Raw genomic sequence first — 19,677 nt, forward strand, 5'->3', positions numbered from 1 at the left:
CACATTTTATATTTACAGAAATAAATGGAATCATTATTATCTCATGTGAACACATCAATCAATTCTCAAATGTATTATTTAAAAAAAAATAACTATAAATATGGCTTTAAATTATAGTAAAAAAGCTTAATTACTTTGTTTTTTAAACTTATGTACTAAATGAAGTATTATCAAACAATAAGGGTTTTAAGTCATCCTTCATTACTTCAATTTTAAAATTATAAAATTAGAATATAACTGAGATCTTGATAGAGATTCTTCTTTTTAGAATCTTTAGTATTTCAATTAGAACACACTTTATTTAAGTAATTAATACATTGGCAATAGGATTAAATATGTAAAATTTATTTAATAAAAACTAATAATTTGAATTAATATAATAAAGCAATTAATACCTTAAATATTTGATTCCAATATACATGGATAGACTTAAATTATTTTAAAACTGAATTTAGTAATAAATAATTTAATTCTAAAGATGATTTGATTTAATTATTGAGAAATTAATTATATTTAAACTGTGATGTGTGTTATAAAAAATTATGTTCAAGTCAATTATGTATAAAATATTTATATTTAAAGCATTTATAACACATTCAAATCTAAAGTCGTATAAAATTATATGAAGAATAAAACTGTAACTTTATAGATCCTTTTCAACATAATTCGCACATATTATATATTTATTTATTTAAAATCAGAAACTATGTAATTGATTATTTCTATTTTGCAAACAAGTTATGAGCAGTTATGACTTTGTAAAAAAGAAATTATATATACATATATATATATATATATATATACACACACACACATATTAATATCCCAAGATCATATGTCTATCATGTTATATCATATGTCTATCATATGTCATATATGATAGACTAAACTTTAAAGTTTATTAAATTATAAACTTATCTCAAATACTTTAGATTATATTATTTTAGGAAACTATTAGGAAGACACTCCTCTTTTATTACATAAATACCCCTTGTGCCATACACCTCTGCATACACACAATAAAACTCTTATTTACCCTAAAGAAATTGAGCATAAATTTACAACAAAAGATTTGTATGCACTGGTTTATGCACCTCTTTTTGATTTTGATTTTTTTATTAAAATCAACAAAATTTTACAACACATTATATGTCATTCTTTCATTTAGTTTAAAAATATTATTAGCTTTATTTTAAAAGCCCTTTACTATAAATTTATCCTATAATATTATAGTATAAATAATATTCTATTGCATGTGAAATAAAAAGGAGGTTCCACTCATCAATTTTTTTTATTATAATTCCATTTTTTATGAATATTTGAATATATCTTTTATATTTATAGCTTCACAAGTTGCATTGTACAATATTTCTATAAAATATCTAAATTTAATATATTTGATATTCTAAATTTTATAAAAATATTTTAATACAAATAATAAAACTTTAAAAAAGTGTCTAAGCTCAATCTATAAATATACATATTATTTATTTTACATTTTATTTTATTTATGGATCATTTATATAAAAATAATCTTTATTAGGTAGAAGTTTTTCTCTACATATTTAAAAATGTTAAGGAAAAAAGACACAAAATCACCCTCTTCCAAAGAAACAAACATAAAACATAATTGTTTTACTAAGAATTGCATCATTATACACACTCAATTGTGGTTCTAAATTGGGCACATATCATGCCATGGAGATATGCCCCCCACTTACTATGCAAAATAGGGTTAAGAAAGCACCCTTTCTTCTCTTTAAAACCCTACAAATGTACTTGATAAAATAGTAAATTAGCCCACCATACAACACACTATATATTAACTAGACAAAATACAAAGTATTTGTATAATAAAATAGTTTCTTTTTCTTACAATTTTCTATTTATAAAATTACTTTTAATTCATTTTTTGTGTGTTTATAATATATATATAATGAGATATTTGGATTATATTGTTGGTTTTATGAAGACAAAGAAAAATTCAAAAGATGTTTTAATTGTTAATTCCTACACAATGGAGAAAAACACAAAATAAAAATCACTTTAATATATATCTGAATTGTTAATGGATTACTTTTTCATGATTTATATTTTGACTTTTTTGTATACTTGTAATTAAAACTCTAGGATTTATGTAGTCAATGTTTTTTACAATAAAAATATACTTTAACACAAAAAATTAAAAGATACTTAAGAAACTAGTTCTAAAAATAAAAATTTCATATTATTTCCACAAAAAAAATATACGTATTCAATTAAATTTAAAATATTATCATATTTCAAAAATAAAATAATTTCTATCTAGTAAATGTTTTCAATAACTCCATCCACTGTTTGACAAAAATATGAAAGTAGTGTATACAAAATCAAAAAAGAGGATTCATTGTAGTACTTAAAGTAAGCATATGTAATGTAAAATCCAACATTTTAGTTTTTTTCATTTTTCTTTATTTTGGAGTTTCAATTTTATGAATTTCATAACCAAATTATTTTAACTCTTTTTTTTTTGTTATATTCAATAATATGATTGTGACGTTAATCATTTTTATTTTGAAGCAATAAAATAAAGTAAGATATAAGTGATTTAATTTTTTATTCTGAAATTATTTTTGAAAATTATACATCTATTAGAAAATTTAAGTAGGAATAAATCACAGTTTCGAAAATCCCTTTTCAGCTTTTATCCTTATAACAGTGTCACATGTTGAGAAAGCGTTAACACTTCATCTTCAAATGATATGTAAATTACGAATTTTAATAATAATCTTGTCTTTTTTTCATACAACAACAATGCTGAATATTTCAGTTTATCGTTTGTATAGCAAATACATTAATATCAAATAAACACACGTTGTATTCTTAGCTTTTTGAATGCTTAAAAATGGTATTAAAGTTCAAAAAATTATAGCTCAATTTTTTTAAAATTTTTTTGACGTTATTTTCCTCGTTCATATATATATAAATAAATAAATAAATCAATTTAATTTTTTTTAAATTAATCAAAAAGGTGGAAAAAACACAAAAATATGTATATATATATATATATATATTTAAAAAACACGTCATTATAAAAATTCATTTGAGTGTCACAAATAATGCATTTTGCAGGAAATTAATAAATGTGCATGCAAAGATAAACTTCACAGTCAAAGCATGGCTCAATTTCTTTCAGAACAGATCTTTAAAATGAAATCAGTTATTAAATAATCACTTAATTAGAACGAAAAAAAAAAAAAACAAACAAACAAAACAAAACAAAACAAAAAAAAATCTGAATTAAACCAGTACAATTCTCATAGTTTTGTATGTGTTCTTATTCAAAATCTTCAACTCCTACACTCTCCACACATGGTGTCCCACATTCTGGATCCCTAATGCTGTTCAAGCTGTTTCTTAGCTGAGAAAATCACTTAAAAAGAAATTGCCAATTTTGCGGTGTAGACAAGACCAATATACTCAGCATTCTTCGCATGTCATTTCACCACTTTAGCATTCGTATGAGTGGCCTTCAACAGTACAACGTCGATCTTTCCTACAATCTAAAATGGATCATCTAAGACAATTCTCCAGAAATCATTTGAGTAATTGATACAGATTATTTTGAGCCAAGAACTCAACTTGCAGGAATAGAGTACATCAGACACAAACTGCATTTGACAGTTGCTACGGCAGTGATCACTTCAGGGGTGTTACTGTTCCCTGCTTCTTTAAAGCAACAGCTCGGAGTGGCTGTCGGTGCCACCATTCTGGACGCGTTGAAAGTCCTTCACACTGCAAACAACGCAATCGAGTGCACATGAATTTCACCCCGCGGATTTGATCCACAGTACCTCAACAACAATTCGCCCGCTACCGGGATCTTATGACTTATGATCAGATGCTGACGAGTGATTCCCACGCTGGGCTTAGCATGTACGCTAACAGGCAAAGTCACGCATTCAACAATATGGGTTTGTCGAGTTGCTGATATTGGCGTGGATCCCCGGAATGCGTGACTTTGCCTGTCACTCTCAAAAGCTGTGCTGGGGAAGCTATTGTAGAAGGCCACAACAACTATGAGGACCCAAAAAACCATCAGTGTTCTCTAGAAGATGGGTTGGATAGACTATGCCAGTACCTAGACATCTACGCTGATTATGAGTCTCATTGGTGATTTACAAAGAGGAGAGTCCAGAAATAGAGCCTTGTTTTCAGAGGACCAGCCACATTTACAAGTTTACCGTTGGTTCAAAATCATCAAATTGGAGAATTCACCAATTGATTGTGCACAGAAGGATGTAGTGGTGACTGCCACTTTCCCTGTTCAGTGAAAAGACCAGCTTAAGCTCGCATCGAACATGTGAATCTACCTACCCTGCTATCAATCTTTTTTGTAGTTTGTGAAATTGAGCTGTAGAGAATTCGGCAGTAACAGCAAAAAAAAACATTATTGCACAGAAGGTATCCGAAATCTATCTGAAAACTATCCCCCAAACCATAACTCGCCGCCGCTGTCCAGCTGAACTACGTCAAAATTGCATAAGTTTGGTTGTATGAGTAGATTTAATTCTAAAAACAGATAGAGAGTTTCAGCTGAGTGAGAAAGTGTTGGCGGAAATTTATTTTGGTTGACGAGATAGCTCGCAGATCAAATGAAGAGCAGCTATGGTTCACATAAACTTCTTTTCAATCAATCATTGTTGGTAAATGGTGAGTAGTATTATGTGCTGGGGAATAACTAGGACGACGTCCACTTGCAGTACAACCCTCCCGCCGAAGCAAAAACCTGACAAAATTTTATCACAGACGAGGCACAATGTAAAAGCACACTATTATCAAACATATTACATATCGTCATTGCCATGAGCGTTTCCAAGCTACACAGTGGTCATCAGTTTCACGAGTGAGGTAGAGTAGAAGTTCGCTTTCAGACAGTGATTTGCCAAACTATTATTGCAGAGACCTTCCAGTACCTATTTGTCAAGGAGTTTGCCGTTTTAGGAGCCCAACCAGGAGGGACTAGATAGGAAATACCATACGGTACCTTAATTCCTAAAATGTGTGCAAACAGCTTACTCTCGGACAATCCTGATAAGCATGCCACATGCAAAGCCACAACAACAGGAAAAACACTAACAAAGTTGATACAAACTAAGTTTTAAAAAAAACGAAAAAGAAACAGAAAAAAATCCAACTCAGGAACAGAGTAAAACACCACCAGCTGATGGGGCCCTTTTAGAAGTTTAAAAAAAATTAATGTTGCCAGTTTGATAAGTCACCGAAATGGCGCTCTGCAACTTGAAAGTTCGGTAGAAGTCGGTGTACCATCACCACCATTTTGGCTGTCGTTGCCCACTGAAGACACAGATCGTTCGGAACGGACTCCTAATTTAAGGCTCGGGCTTCTTTGTGGATACGCGGAAGGGCGAAAAGGCTTCATCATGGGACCAGAATTGCTGATTAAGTTCTCTGAAATTGGAAACGAGAGCCGCTTCTTTGCAGAGCCCCAGGATCCATCCTTCTCTGGAGTCATAGGCCGCTGCTTGGGTTGGCTGTGCGAACGCACCTTGGCTCTTGCAGATTGAGTTGCTTGCATATAGTTGGGGACAGACGGAGAGCTAGCTAAGCTCTCATCGTCGCGTATAGATCCTGCTTGGCTGTACCGAGTTCCAAAACGGAGGCCGGAAGGAGTAGACCTCGCAGTGGTTGAAACAGTGCTTCCGGCTTCTTCCAGTTCTTCCCTCCGGATGATATTGCGAGGACTTGCAGATCGGATCATTACGGGTGTAGATTTCTGACCTGAGGATGGGGTAGCTGGTGAGTGCAGCGCGCCCTGGCTAGTAGTTCTTTGCATGGTACTTGGGCTGAAATGGTTATTGCCATGGCTATGACTGCATGCATTGAAATGAGACGCAGACATGCACGGACCATTTGACGAGTAACTTTCACTTCTCACGGCTCCATTTTGTGCCGAAACGTGCCTTTGCTTGTTGTACATGCTGGATTGTTTGGTAAGTCGAGGATCGCAAACTTCGAGTTTCTTGTGAACGGCGTCCAGGTCTGCACTTTTGACAGAGAAACTTTCGAAAATATCTTTAGAGACAGCGTTGTTGTCGAAGATGCGATTTTCCCATGGTCGCGCTGCCATCCATCGCTCTAACCAGCTCCACCCCCAGTGGGGCTTGTCGGGCTCGCAATTTATGAAGAGTTGTGACGCCTGATTTGGGGCCAACTTCCACGACTGTCAATTCTAAATCGAAAAGAAATGAAATCCTTCATCTTGTGACGCTAGAAGGGCTGTTCTAGACTGTATTGACAAAAAGGAGGACACTGCAACTACGAATTCTTGGGGAGAGCAAAAGCACTTAATTCCAAAGGTTTATCTTAATGGGGAGAGCAAAAGCACTTAATTCCAAAGGTTTATCTTAATGCAGATAGATGAGATCAAAACGACTGATTACTAAACACACCTTCGGATACTTCGTGTAGGGGAATTTGCGGTCCCCCCAACCAGCCTAAACAAAAATCCACTGGCAAGAAACAATTCGTCTACAATGACACTACAGGACGACAGACTGGATGCCTTTCAAAGAGGGAAGCACGGTAACACTGTGTCTGCAAACTATCCTTAAAGCAAGCAAAATGCATGGAACACAAACCTGATGGGAGAAAGCATATGCCAAAGCTCTTTCCCTCTTCATGGCTGCCTCTTGCTTGTTCAGCAATTTGACTTGTTCCTCCTGCATCGTTTGAGTGCTATCATTCCAGCCCCCATCCTGCCATCAGGCTCACATAATTTTCATCAAGTCAACCCCACGTTTACCAGAAGAAGTGGGAAAACAATAAAACCAATTTACTGCTCAAAAGAATAAATACACACAATGGATGAGGCAGCTAATTCTTTTAGTGAAGTTTTATTCAGTAACTTTATCAGTAGTCCTTTCAGTTCAGTGAATTTTGCAGCCACAAGCGGACCATTGCAGAATTAAGTCATACTGCTCAGACATCAAATAGCTCTGAACCAATTTGGATGTCAAGAAACTCAAAACTAGCACACATACCAGAGATTTCCTTGGACGAGATTCTAGCTGTCTCCGTTCCCACAACTGCTTTTGAACTGCTCGCCCTTCCTCGGACATACGCACTCTTCTGGCCCGAACACGAGCCTGAACTCTAACCAGTGCTTGCATGCAACGTAACGTGATGGTGGCTTGACGACGAACCGTGTGGCCACGAACCAAGGCTTGCAAACGAACCAGACCCTTGAGTGCTCGCAAAGCTCGCCGAGCCTGTGGGAGTTAACGATGGAGAACATTACAATTGTATACCACTCACGAAGGACAGTACACCACGAATGCAACAAACACCACTCGTACTTTACGAATTAAGATTTCAACTTCAAAACGGCACTATCTTAGGAATCGTTCTATTTTTATGACTTCACAGAATTCGAACAAGTGCTGAGTAAATATTCGTACCAAATACGCCCGAAATGCTGTCTGGATTCTGATTGCTGCCCTTTCTTCTGGTGACAAGTAAACTGAGAGGGCATTGATCCGCCGAACTGGAGTACTTGCTCTGCGGCTGGCCCGGGTAGCTGGATCAGGAGTTTTGAGTGACACTTGCTTACGACACTCTTCTGCGGTATTTTCTGTAGAATTTTCCTTCGCGTATTCAGTGGCAGATGGTTGATGTGATGACTTCCCAAAGCTCCATCTCCTTCTGTTCCTAGACCTCGCCTGCCGAAACGTAAAACCATCATAAACTACCTAAGGCAACCATAATTTAGACTAGTTTTCAGTCACAAAACGAAAATAGTATCCTTCATAAAAATTCAAATCCCATCGAGATGCGAGTATATTTAGAAGTTACCTCGATTGGTGGAAGGTCCCCAACAAGGTCTAGATCTCTGGGGGTGGTTTTAACGTTGTCTTTAGATGGAGATCTGAATGCTTTCTTCACAGCACTAAACCACTTGCTTTTCTTCCCCATGCTGCCCTGTAGTCAATCTGCACAGCTAGAACGGAATGTTAGAGATGTTGTACACAAACAAGCAGGGAGTACTGCACGTTAAGTACGTACATTGTAAGTCAAGGATGCTCATTGAATACTCTCACAGAAAAACTAAAAAACCACGAGCAGCGCACAGGGTGGACCTCTAAATGCACACTCCAAATATCCCATCTTTAAATCTTTTCGTATATCTTCCGTGATCATTCGGCTTCTTGAAGGTGACAAGAATTGCAATGCAGGTATCCTAACAAACGGCAAAAGCAGTGCGTATGTAGTAGCGCCAAATGTAGGTTCCTATCAAACATGAAATGTAGTAAAATAAAAGAGAGTAAAACAAGAACAACCTGCACCAGGATCCAAGTGAAGTTTCAAGTCCTCGCCAAGGAACAAGATGAAGGTCCTTTCTCAATGTCTTGACTAAGCAATTGACTACTTGAAACGGAACCAAACCAGAACCAACGCTAAGTCAGAAACTCTGTCGACCCTCGATGTAATGCGGAAGCTGCAGCGGCAAACCAGGGTTGAATAGAGCTGCTTCGCCGTATCATGCGTCAGGGAGTGAAAGATCGTGAAAAGTGTCTCCAAGAAGACTGATTGTTTTGGTGCTTTAAGACTGCCCCGTGGAAATAGTTAGGGGAGGCATAAAACTTGAGAGTTGAATCATAGAACTGCTTGAAATATGCATGTGAATGTACTCGTTGCGTTGCCAGTGTGAAGTCGCGAGTGTGAAGGATTGAGCAAGTTAAGGTTCGGTAATGAACTTAAGATTTCCTACATTGTGCAACGGTCTGCCACTAAAGAGTCGGAAAACAGCAGTGGATCACAATCATCTAGACTAGACAACCTGTCACTCTTCGTTATGCACATTCCCTACCAACCAATACCGAAACATGATCCCGCAATCTGCGGCATGGTACAGCGACGTGAAGTCAGGTACTGGCAGACGACTAGCGAGAGAGGGAGGGAGAGAGAGAGGCGACACGTTGCTGAGCGTGAGGCCACCCGAACAGCGCAGAAACGATTACCAACGTTTTCACAAAGATTCTCCACCGCGGGGGTAGGGGAATGATTTCCGCATTGCGGGTGCAGCTTCAAGCGAGTCTCACCCCACTACAGAACCGTGACGTTGTACACATATACAAGTACCTACAACTCTCCTCACAGTCGGAGAATCGAGCATGAACAAAGTGCCTTCAGAACACCACCACCTACAGCAACACTTTGGCAATACAAGAAGGATAGTATCATCGCTCAGGTAATGATACCACACGACTAATCGGCATCCAAAGCGGAATCATCTTAGCGCACAGATCTCCAACAGACAAAACTGCGTGAGGTCGGGAGGGAGCCCACAATTGCTAGTGAAGGAAGAAGCTCCCCAATGAAGATGGAAACAGTGAGAGGACGAGAGAGCATGGCGGCATGGGAGTACTGCTACTACATACAGCATTTACTGAAAGCAGAAAGACGTCGGATACGGCACAGCAGACGACATTGCATTGATGAACGCAGGGGCGGTATGGTAATGAGAGGGACTCATGGCTGTGCAGCTGCCGATGGACTGTCACAGCCATTGCCGGAGGAAAACTTCGCGGACGCCATAGCCGTCTCGCACCGCACACCGGAGCTGGACCCGGTGAAATGGAGGGGGGGCTGGCTGGCGGGCAGGCTGGCGGGTGGGCGGGCAGCGGTTGACAGGCAGCCCTCGGGTGAGGACCGACCCGGCCCCGCGGTTCAGCTTTCTGCGACGACTCTGAAGCGCGCGGGTCGGCCATCTCCGTCCCAGCCCAGGGCGGGAAAAAGGGTCCGCGGAATAATTGCTCCCGCGATCAAAAGGGATGTTCCCTGGGGTCTCGTTCATCCGTTGAAGACATGGATGGATGATAAAGTAACGTGGTTCTTCCACTCTTTCAACATTCTCTCAAAAGATTGAATCTGCCTTGTTTTGTTGAGTACCAAAGGATAAGCACTTTTATTGGATACACCTTTTTGTTTTCTAGCACAGTTCTTTTTCTTTCTGTTTGTATTTATTAAACTGTCAATTATATCTTGTCCAGTGGTTTGTTTTATTCTTGTAATTGTTACATCATATTCCTGGAGTTTATCAACTATTATTTAAGGAACTGCACATATAACACACACATATATATATATATATATATATATAAGGAGAGAGATGGGTTTTATTTATGTAATATATTTATTCCAAAATTTGAAGTGTTGAAGAGATGTATACGGGGTGATGAGAACCTTTAAGTTTTTTCTTTGAAAATAGTGATATTTGAATATGTTAATATGTTGATTATAGTATTAAAAAAAGAAAAAGAAAAAGAAAAACGTCATATGTATCTAATACTCAGTTATTCTGATTCAATGGCACAAAATATCCTAAGGAAAATGAACTACATGACAAATACATTTACAACCAATCAATATATGTTTATGTCAACACAGTAAACTGGCAGAGAGACCCCCTGTTAGTCTCTGTATTACCCTCAATGTTATGGTTTTCAACAACAGCACGTTATTGCAATGCCCAAGTTGTGTTCACTACTAATTTGAAGTACAATTACAATGTGAAATCACACTAAAGAATGGCTGACATATACTAGTGTTTGACATACTAACTGGAATGAATAAAGTTGTAAAACTATAAATAGGCCATGGAAATTAAAACTTGGAACAAGAAATTCATTATTCACTTGCAGTTTATGGTAATTTTTTTAGTCTTTGCAACTAAGTTAAAAGTATTTTAAATCTCTATTTAAACGGAAGGGGGAGGAAGAAGATATCAGGTAATTGCTTTCCTTTGTTAACTATCGTTCTACATCCATATGACGAACAGACGTTCATATTTTCTGTTCAATTCTGCCCCTTTTGACTTTTCGTGAGCTTTTACCGAGGGTAACAATCGCGGTGGGGTATTTACTACCGCGGTAACTTTTGGAGTGTGAAGTAGTAACTCACAGGCTTTCTTTGGATGCCCTTTGGCAAAGGGGGGGGCAATCTGGCGGATCCGACGAGGCGAGGGTTCAATTGAGCAGTTATGTCTAATAATGTTACACTGCAAGTGAGATATTATGAGCTCCACAATCACTTCTCCACATATATATATATATATATATATATATGTAGATATTGGTTTTTTACCGCCATATTTGGGGAGAACACGGTTAATGCTAGTTGTCAAAGTAAGAAAAGTCAGTCTTTTAAAATATATATATATATATATATATATATATAAAGAGAGAGAGAGAGAGAGATGTGTATTTACACACGAATATGACAATGACCATTTATATGAAAATAAGGTGAATGTTGGTGCAAACTTGTGTAGTCAACAAAAATATAGATTTTCATCGTGAACCGTGGTCAAAACCATAACATCATTTGCGAATGTCACATGCTAGTAATTAATGTTTCATAAATTTTTCGTCTCTATGCAAATTGTTTTCATTTTCGAATGCAAAAGAAGAATAAAAAATTAAATTACTGTACGTTTGTGTGAGCATAAATATACACACACTTAGAGAGATAGAGAGAGATGTAAAACTAAAATAAAACATAAGTGATTATAGATTGTTTGACCATGAACTTTAATTTTTTTATTTCTACGAATGAAAAATCATGATTATGAGTATTTTAATTGGGTAAAACAATTTCCCATTTTTAAATTTTACGTCCCACATATTTTTGGTTATCTTTAATGCACGTGTGTATTGTTTTTCGGAACTGGTATTGTTTATTTGGAAAACAACAGTCCTGAAGAATCTTCATACTTTAAGTTTGGAGCAATATAGTAGAGATCTTTCAATAGACAGCCATTAAATTCTTACCTACACCAGTTCTATCATTTTTTTTGCATTGTATGCAAAAGATGGCTCCTCCTCCTTTTGAAGTGTCTCTTCCAACTCTGTACGTTTTCGACATTCATCTCATGTTAGATTCCCATGACATGACGCCAGGAACACAAATGTCTACACAGTGGGACATACACACAACCCTGAAACGGTGGGACACACACATCTATCTATCTATCTATCTATCTATATATATAAGAAAACCCACAGGTTTGTTCACAGTGGAATGGACTATACGTGAATTCCAGTCACATTCTTCTAGTAACCCTAAAAATAAAAATTTAATCACAAGTATTGATATAAGACTAATAACTTAAAGAAAAGTATTAGATTTAGTGTATTTTGCAATCGAATACAATGTCAGGCCATACTCTCCACACCCACAAAGGAAGCCCAACAGCTTGACATCACCTAAAGCCCCCTTTTCCCAAAAGCCCAGGCCCTGCTCGACTTGATAGGCCAGCGAGCCCAGCCCAGGCTTCTTGGATCCCCCCCCCCTTCTCTATGATTGTAGGCACCCGTCCTCCCCGTCCCGACCCGCGCCCGGACCATGAAACTTCCCTATGATAGCTACCGCCATCCCCACCGTCATGGCGTGGGAACCTTCTCTCCCCAACCTTCGAAGCTTCGTCTTACTTCCAGAATAGATGAATTTAGAAGGATGAATGTTTTGGATGTCGGGTTGGGGGTTGGATAGATTATATCATTCGTTGAAAGATTCTCTTCGTCCTCATTGGCAGCTGTGCGTCGGTGGGATGTGAACCCGATGGGACGGTGGGAGCCCTAAATGTAACAACTTTCAGTTATTTGGATGGTCATTCTCACATTTCGATGACTGATTGTGATGTTTAGTACCGCAATTGTTGGAGTTTATTCTACAGGAAAGATTTATTCACTTGCTTGTATATATTAATGCGGAAAAATATAAGAATATAGATTTTATTGGTAGCCTTATTGCGTTAAGTATTCATTTATTTATTTGTTTTGTTCCTTGATTTAATGTCGTGTTTGTCCAAGAGCGACTACTGAAGCTTTCATTCTCAATATATTTTCGTTTTTTATTTTATTTTACTTGTGATATAAGCATGTCATAAGATATGTTTTGATATTTAAGTAGGATGAAATCTACTTTAATTTTGGTTATATATATAAATAAATATATATGTAAGTATATTTCAAATTAAAATCAGAATAAGATACAAAAAAATTACTACGTCTGGCTTTTGGAACAAGTGGCAAGAACAAAAGTGGATGAAAGATCAAAAATCTAACCAAATTAAAAGGTAGGGAATCTAATTTGAAGGTGGCACTTCCACACATACTAATACTCTGCTTTTAAATTATAATTTTTTTATTAGTACATTCTTCACTCTGTCGTCATAACTTTTTATTCATGAAAAACCAACAAGAATTTACATAAGTGCATGATGAAATTGGCAGTTATACTGAAAACAAACTTTGATTGTTATTATCTTGAAATGGGTACATTTATTAAATATTGAAAATCAAATGTGACTTGCATTAATAATGCCGGAAGTTGATTGTTTTGGATGGGCATGTCCTGAATTGTAATATATTCAAATATCATACAATTTTCTTATTAAAAATTATGTTTAATTCTTAAACATGACATGTGAATTGTATTTTGTAACTTTCTCTTGTTAATATTGGAAGTTCTTTTAAATCAATTACACAAGCATGCGTTCTTTAAAAAACATTAATTCGACATGTTAACACACCATAAAAATTTGCTTCATGTATTTATCCATCTTTGAATGATTAGTAAAACAACCAATCTCTTACTTGAAATGTATAGATATTTTTTTAATGCTGCATTGAAAATACAAACCGTGTGTCATTCCTAATTTTTAAAATTCATGACCCTTCTAATTGCCACACACATTGCAATTTTTCAACTATGAATAAGCCAGCGTTTTTTTTTTCTTTTTTTTGTATTCTTTGTACTTCTAATTAATTAAGTATTCATCTTCTAGAAAATAGATATGTGATACACTAAGGTGAGTTGAATTTCAAAAATTAAATCTTAAGATGCATGAATCGAATAACTGTACATATGGAGCTCAATAATAAACTGAATTATATCAAACCATTTCGTATTAATTTGTTATGAGACTTACTTTTCGTCTCTTTGTATATATATATATATATATATATATACATATAATCTTCTTCTTCCAGTTTATTTATTAAAAAATAAAGCAGTTCGTTTGATACAATTGTTGTATATACAAATACATATATTTTTTCAAAAAACCATATCTTCTTGTAGAAACATATTGATTTTCTACACAATGAATCTACAAAGTTTTGTATTACACTTTTCAACTTAATTCGCGCACCAAAGACATCCCACATTAACTTTTTCTCTTTTTTTCTTTTTTTCAAATGTTATTTTTACCACAATGAGATTAATAATATTTTGTAATGTCAATAAGCCATAATGTGTTGCAGTATTTTGATACATTAAAAATCTGTGTTTAAAATAAGGCATCACTTACATAGATTATGTTACTTTGTGCATACATTTATCATCAGTGTCTTCCAATTTGGCCATTCTCAACGCTATGTATTTCTGTTTTTAGCATGTCTTTTGCATTTTGAAATTAGAATTATGTGGATTGACCCTGAGACTAACTCAAACCTCAACTCACCAAAGGCCTGTCCAATCCCCTTATAAACAGGAAAGTAACCAAAGTACACCCAAAAAGAACATACTCTACGGTGTACAAAACGTGTCATAACCCCTCATTCAGAAATGCAAGGTTACACAAAAAACAAACAAACACATAAAAACAAAACAGACAGTGCTCTTTTTCCCCCACTTGGTTTCAGGTGCCAAAAACACAAAACGAAAATTAGGGTTTCAGAAAAGAGAATCCCCCAAAACCCTAAATCCAACACACCCGAACCTGAGGCATGGAAGGAGGTACGGTGTGAAGAGAGGGTGGGGTGGGGATCAGGTTAGCCCGGGCAGAGAGTTGCAGGAATTGGCAGGCGGGGAGGGGAGGATTTTACTTGTGGGTTAATTAATCTAACAAGTAAATTATTATTCAAACCCCAGTCAAAGTCAAAGTAAAGAAAGGTAAAGTCTAAAGATAACGGATGTGTGTGTGGGGAGGGAGGGGGGGGGGTTAATGAATCAGCGGCTCGTAATGACAAATGATTCATTTGTACCCTCACAATCTCAGCCCTCGTTTGCCTTGGCAGCAGCTCACAGTCAATCCCATGCCCAAGTCCTCCTCCTCCAACACAACCCACTTACATATATATATATATATACACACTTATATTCACACATCTGTGTGTAAGTGTGAAAAGGGAAACAATTCATTCGTTCGTTCGTTCGGTCATCCATCCAATTGGGGATGAAGAATAGTGTGGCGTAATGGGTGACATGTGCAGTGGCATTGATGGGCTTCAAATGAAGCGATGTATTAAGGGATGAACGTCGTCCATGTGGTGTTGTTGATTGAGAGAAAGCTGGCACCCGTTGCAGGGGATTCACTCTGAAAGTGGGTTTCTGCCCCTTTTGCTCTGGCTCCATCATGTTTTGCCTCTTCCTTAAGGGTTGAATGGCTGTGGTTGTGGTAAACCCTAAAAATCCTGGATGCAAGCCTTAACCCTAAACTCAGTTTGTTGGAGAATATGGATATAAGCACCACATGAATGCTTTGAGGAACTCTAGAGGGCAATTGAACTATTTATGTTTCAAACACTAGTTCAAAGATCATGGCATGTTGAGATATATCTGTTATATAAAACAGCTTAGACATAAGATAAAGACATAAAGAAGCCTTCTCATTGGCCAAACATGGACATGGATGGCAGTGCAAAAGATTGTGATGCCAAACAACATGGGTTTTTGCTAGTGTGTGTGTGTGTATATGTATATATATATATATATATATATATATATTGTGTGTTTTAAACTTTTCATGGTGTACATTTCCAAACTGTAATAATATCTCAGTCATTCATAAGAAATGGGAATTTGCATGAGAGCAGATGAGTATTTGCAAGGTAGTTTTCATTACTTTGAGATGACATTATCCATAATGTGAATGCACTTAGCCTTTCCGTATCCAATTTATATGTACTTATACGAAATCACAATAAATCAAGTGAAAAAGTGACAAAATTTTAAGATTTTCCAACAAAGGAAAAGAAACAACAGATAAAATTTATTTGATTGTTTAATACTGATCAAGGACTACAATTCTCTCAATTAGTTAATTAATGGACGAAATTGCTTCAAGTGGTCATTCTAATGGTCAAGTCTTCTACATACATGTATTTGAGACATATGAATTGGCTACCAGTCATGTCAAATGTTATTGTATTTGTTTCTCATATTTTTATACAACTTCATACAGGTAATTGTATGATCACTTCTTTTCAGTACCAAGATCTCAAAAGATCCAACATGGTTTGGTGGACTTCAAAGTGAATTCACTTCTGTTATGTGTACAATTAATGCACGTTCATGAATACATATTCTTAAACTGAAATGTAAAACAAATGGATGCATTATTCTTTTTGATTTACTTAACTTAATAAAGTTTTGCCCTGACAAGAATAGAACACAAAACATCAATAGTAGTAACATTAATTGTTTAAATTTAATAAAATTAAGGAACTTTTGGTATTTCAAAGTTCCAAAAAATATAAGGTACTTTTCCAGATACACATTATACACCCAAATAAAATAAAATTTGTATGAGTGCAACAACTAATTATAGTTAATTGAAAATCATCATTTAATTGTTGTTGATAACATTCCTTTCCTTTTATTACTGTAAAAGATACATTTTTCAAAACTTTAAGTATCAAAGTAACATTCTCATCATGGTGTTTCAAGTGTTGTATTCAGATTAAGACACATAAATTGAACCCCTAAAAACACACTTAAAAACATAATTTTTTTTGTACGTATTATAATTTTTGTACCATTGAAAATTGAAAATCTAACACAATACAGAAAGCGAACTTATCTTTGTTACACTTACACACACCATCTAGATATTATTACAGCGCAAATGTAACGTTTTGCAATATCTTTGAATTGGTTTAAGCCATATTATCAACTGGGTTTGTCTCTTCTTAGTATCTGAGATTAGCAATAATAAACCATATTCTTTTGCAGCTACAACTGTAAAACGTTCTTCAATGCAATCGACATGAAATTCCATACAAATACCCCAATTTTCTCAAAGCAAGTTCTGATCTGAAGATGCAGAGCCACAAACTACAATTGCACATGATCAGCTTCATCATCGAAGCATGGCAATGTTGGTGCAGGTTTTCATGGTACCCAGGAAATTCTGAGAATACGGATATAAGCACCGCACGGTCGTTTTCTAGGTCGATATGGTGGCATTGTCAGTTTAATACCTCTAGAAACTGGTGTTGCAAGTGTTGTGAACTTTATAACACTGCAAGGTTTACGTATCTGGCATGCTTGGCAAACAAATCCACGCATGGAAACTACATTTTGTTACAGTATCAATCAGTCGGTCTCTTTCCGCCTGCACAGTGCTTTGCTGGAGCTAGAGAATCTGCAAAGCTTTTGCAGACACACAACAATTGTTCTCACATGGGTTCGTAGTATCTTTGCCCTCGAAGTTAGTAGTTATAACTCGGCAACAATTCTTCAAAAAATGTTACATAATCATGTCCATCCTGAGCAAGTGTATCCAACATCTGAGACATGGTTCTCGAATGGGTGCTTGTCTTCATAAATATTTCTGAGTCATTTCCTCTTACATCCCTCTCACATGACAAGCTCGGTCACATCTTTAAAGCAAACCGGGCCAGTTGTGATTAGGCTGGAGTCACCTTCAATAATCTGATCCTTGAGGTTCTTACTCTTCATAGTCTTGGAATCTGCACGCAGTTTCTGATGTCTCAGCAGTGTAGCAAGCCGCTGCGCAGGTTGCCTACAATTCATGACCTCCCGTGAAGTTTAACAGGGGGCGGTTGTCGACAGCTCTGCATCGAGAGATATTTCTTTCAGTATGTGGCAAAGAACGTATCGCCCCAAACTCGAAATGCTCTAATGCTCTCCACCTAGAAGCTTCAGCGAGGGCACAGTTTCAATCCCAAGTGAATGTCAGAGCTTCTCAGAACGATCTCAAATCATTCACAAAAGGATGAAGCAAACTGTCGTTTTATACAAACTAGTTCGTAACCAACAAGAAAACGCCACGACAAGACTAGAATATCTCTTAGCACATCTTTCAAAAGATAATTCAAACATCGTTCAGACAGACAGGCAGTCAGACAGAAAAACAAAAAACTATTGAATAAACGAAAACTCATTGAGACGTCTAACTCTCTCTAGATTGGCTCACCTGTGCATCAGTCACAACCCTTGCAATAGAAAACATAATCCAGTTTCTATTGCCTCTCTCTCACTCAAACAATGTGGAATGACCTTCAAGCAATCACTTCCCCATCCTAGACCAGAATTTGACTGTCCTGCGACAAAACCAATGTGCAACCCCCCTTTCCCTCCATCGCAGTGCAGATCAATGCTCCAGTCAGAGGTTCAGTTGACACAGGTCTTCCGGTGTAAGTGACTTGGCACTATCCATGACCCATTTCATTAATAAGCGTCACATGAATGGACCTCACTGAAATTGTTGTTGTTGTTGTTGTTGTTGTATTTTTTGGTATTTTTTTTGTGTTTCTTTTAACGACAAGATACATGCACTGGCACAGTGACTGCAAAACTGGTAGTATAATGAACTGAGTCACAAGAAACTGCGGCAGTTCTTAGTGAGGAGAGGTGTTGATTCACAGACATCACGGCCTGCCTGCATTGTGAATGAAAGGGGGGGGGGGACAGGAAGATGAATATTAAGCATTCAAAAAACCACCTTCAAGTGTAGATCTGCACACATTCAGAATGCCTAAGTGTCTGGATTATACTTGTCAAAATCCACGTTTATTCTTCAAATGTGTGTATATATATATATATGAGAGTCAGTTCCTGGAAATGGGATTGAAAGAAAGAAATGAATAAGAACAGTGCACAGAAACTATTTTTGTGGTATTGAATGTTGTGTTGGAGTGAGACCAAGATGGTTTACCTTAAACAAGCAAAAGTGGTGGAAAACCTCCTGTGAAGCATAGATTTCAACGTATTTGTGTAGTTTCTTAATTTGTGCCTTGAATAACTTCTTACTTGAAAATTGATTCTTTTCTCTCTCTCTCTCTCTCTCTCTCTCTCTCTGTAAGGTAATGACACCATTTTCTGAAGTTTATGTTTATAGTTGAAAATATTCAATTTTGGTTGTCACTTAATGAATTGATACTAAAGGGTGGAATGAAAATATTAAAAAATTGACATAAAGTGTTGGATTGTATTTATTTATATATTTATTTATTTGAAAATCAAATTTCCATGTAATATTGATAGTGAAAGGTCAGAATATCAAAAAGAAATGAAAAGAGAAGGAAAGAAAAGAAGGTTAGATGTATTATTATTGATGAATTCATAAAAAGAAGAAAAGAAGAGATAGTAAAACATAAGTCACAAAAACTATGAAATACTTTTTGATCATGTTAAATAATAATAAATAAAGTTTGTTGGTTATTATTTTGTGTTTGTTCAAACTACATTGTATGTATTTCTTTATATATACATATATATACACATATATATACATACATATACATACATATACATACATACATACATACATACATACATAGACACTAAAATTATATGAACCTAAATGAACTAATTGTGTGATACTTTGAGATCCTATTGTTCATACACATGTGTATTAATAAAGAG

General features: G+C 36.0%; 1 protein-coding gene across 2 annotated transcripts; it reads right to left on the reverse strand.

Moving 5' to 3' along the window:
* Positions 1 to 4,777: 4,777 nt before the first annotated feature.
* LOC112280876 (protein IQ-DOMAIN 2) lies at positions 4,778 to 9,595 on the reverse strand. 2 transcript variants are annotated; one of them, XM_024516785.3, is made up of 6 exons: positions 8,340 to 9,595; positions 7,855 to 7,991; positions 7,461 to 7,721; positions 7,044 to 7,271; positions 6,642 to 6,758; positions 4,778 to 6,199 (listed from the first exon to the last, which is right to left on the reverse strand). In XM_024516785.3, exons 2-6 carry the CDS (start codon positions 7,972 to 7,974, stop codon positions 5,258 to 5,260), a joined length of 1,668 nt encoding a protein of 555 aa, XP_024372553.1. In that variant the 5' UTR covers positions 7,975 to 7,991; positions 8,340 to 9,595; the 3' UTR covers positions 4,778 to 5,257. The 2 variants fall into 2 exon arrangements, with proteins under 2 accessions (XP_024372553.1, XP_024372551.1); XM_024516783.3 differs by having other exon boundaries at positions 7,461 to 7,751; positions 8,340 to 8,948.
* Positions 9,596 to 19,677: the final 10,082 nt, after the last annotated feature.

The sequence above is a fragment of the Physcomitrium patens genome, chromosome 4 (genome assembly GCF_059467195.1).
Source record: "Physcomitrium patens ecotype Gransden chromosome 4, ASM5946719v1, whole genome shotgun sequence".
Lineage (NCBI taxonomy): Eukaryota > Viridiplantae > Streptophyta > Bryopsida > Funariales > Funariaceae > Physcomitrium > Physcomitrium patens.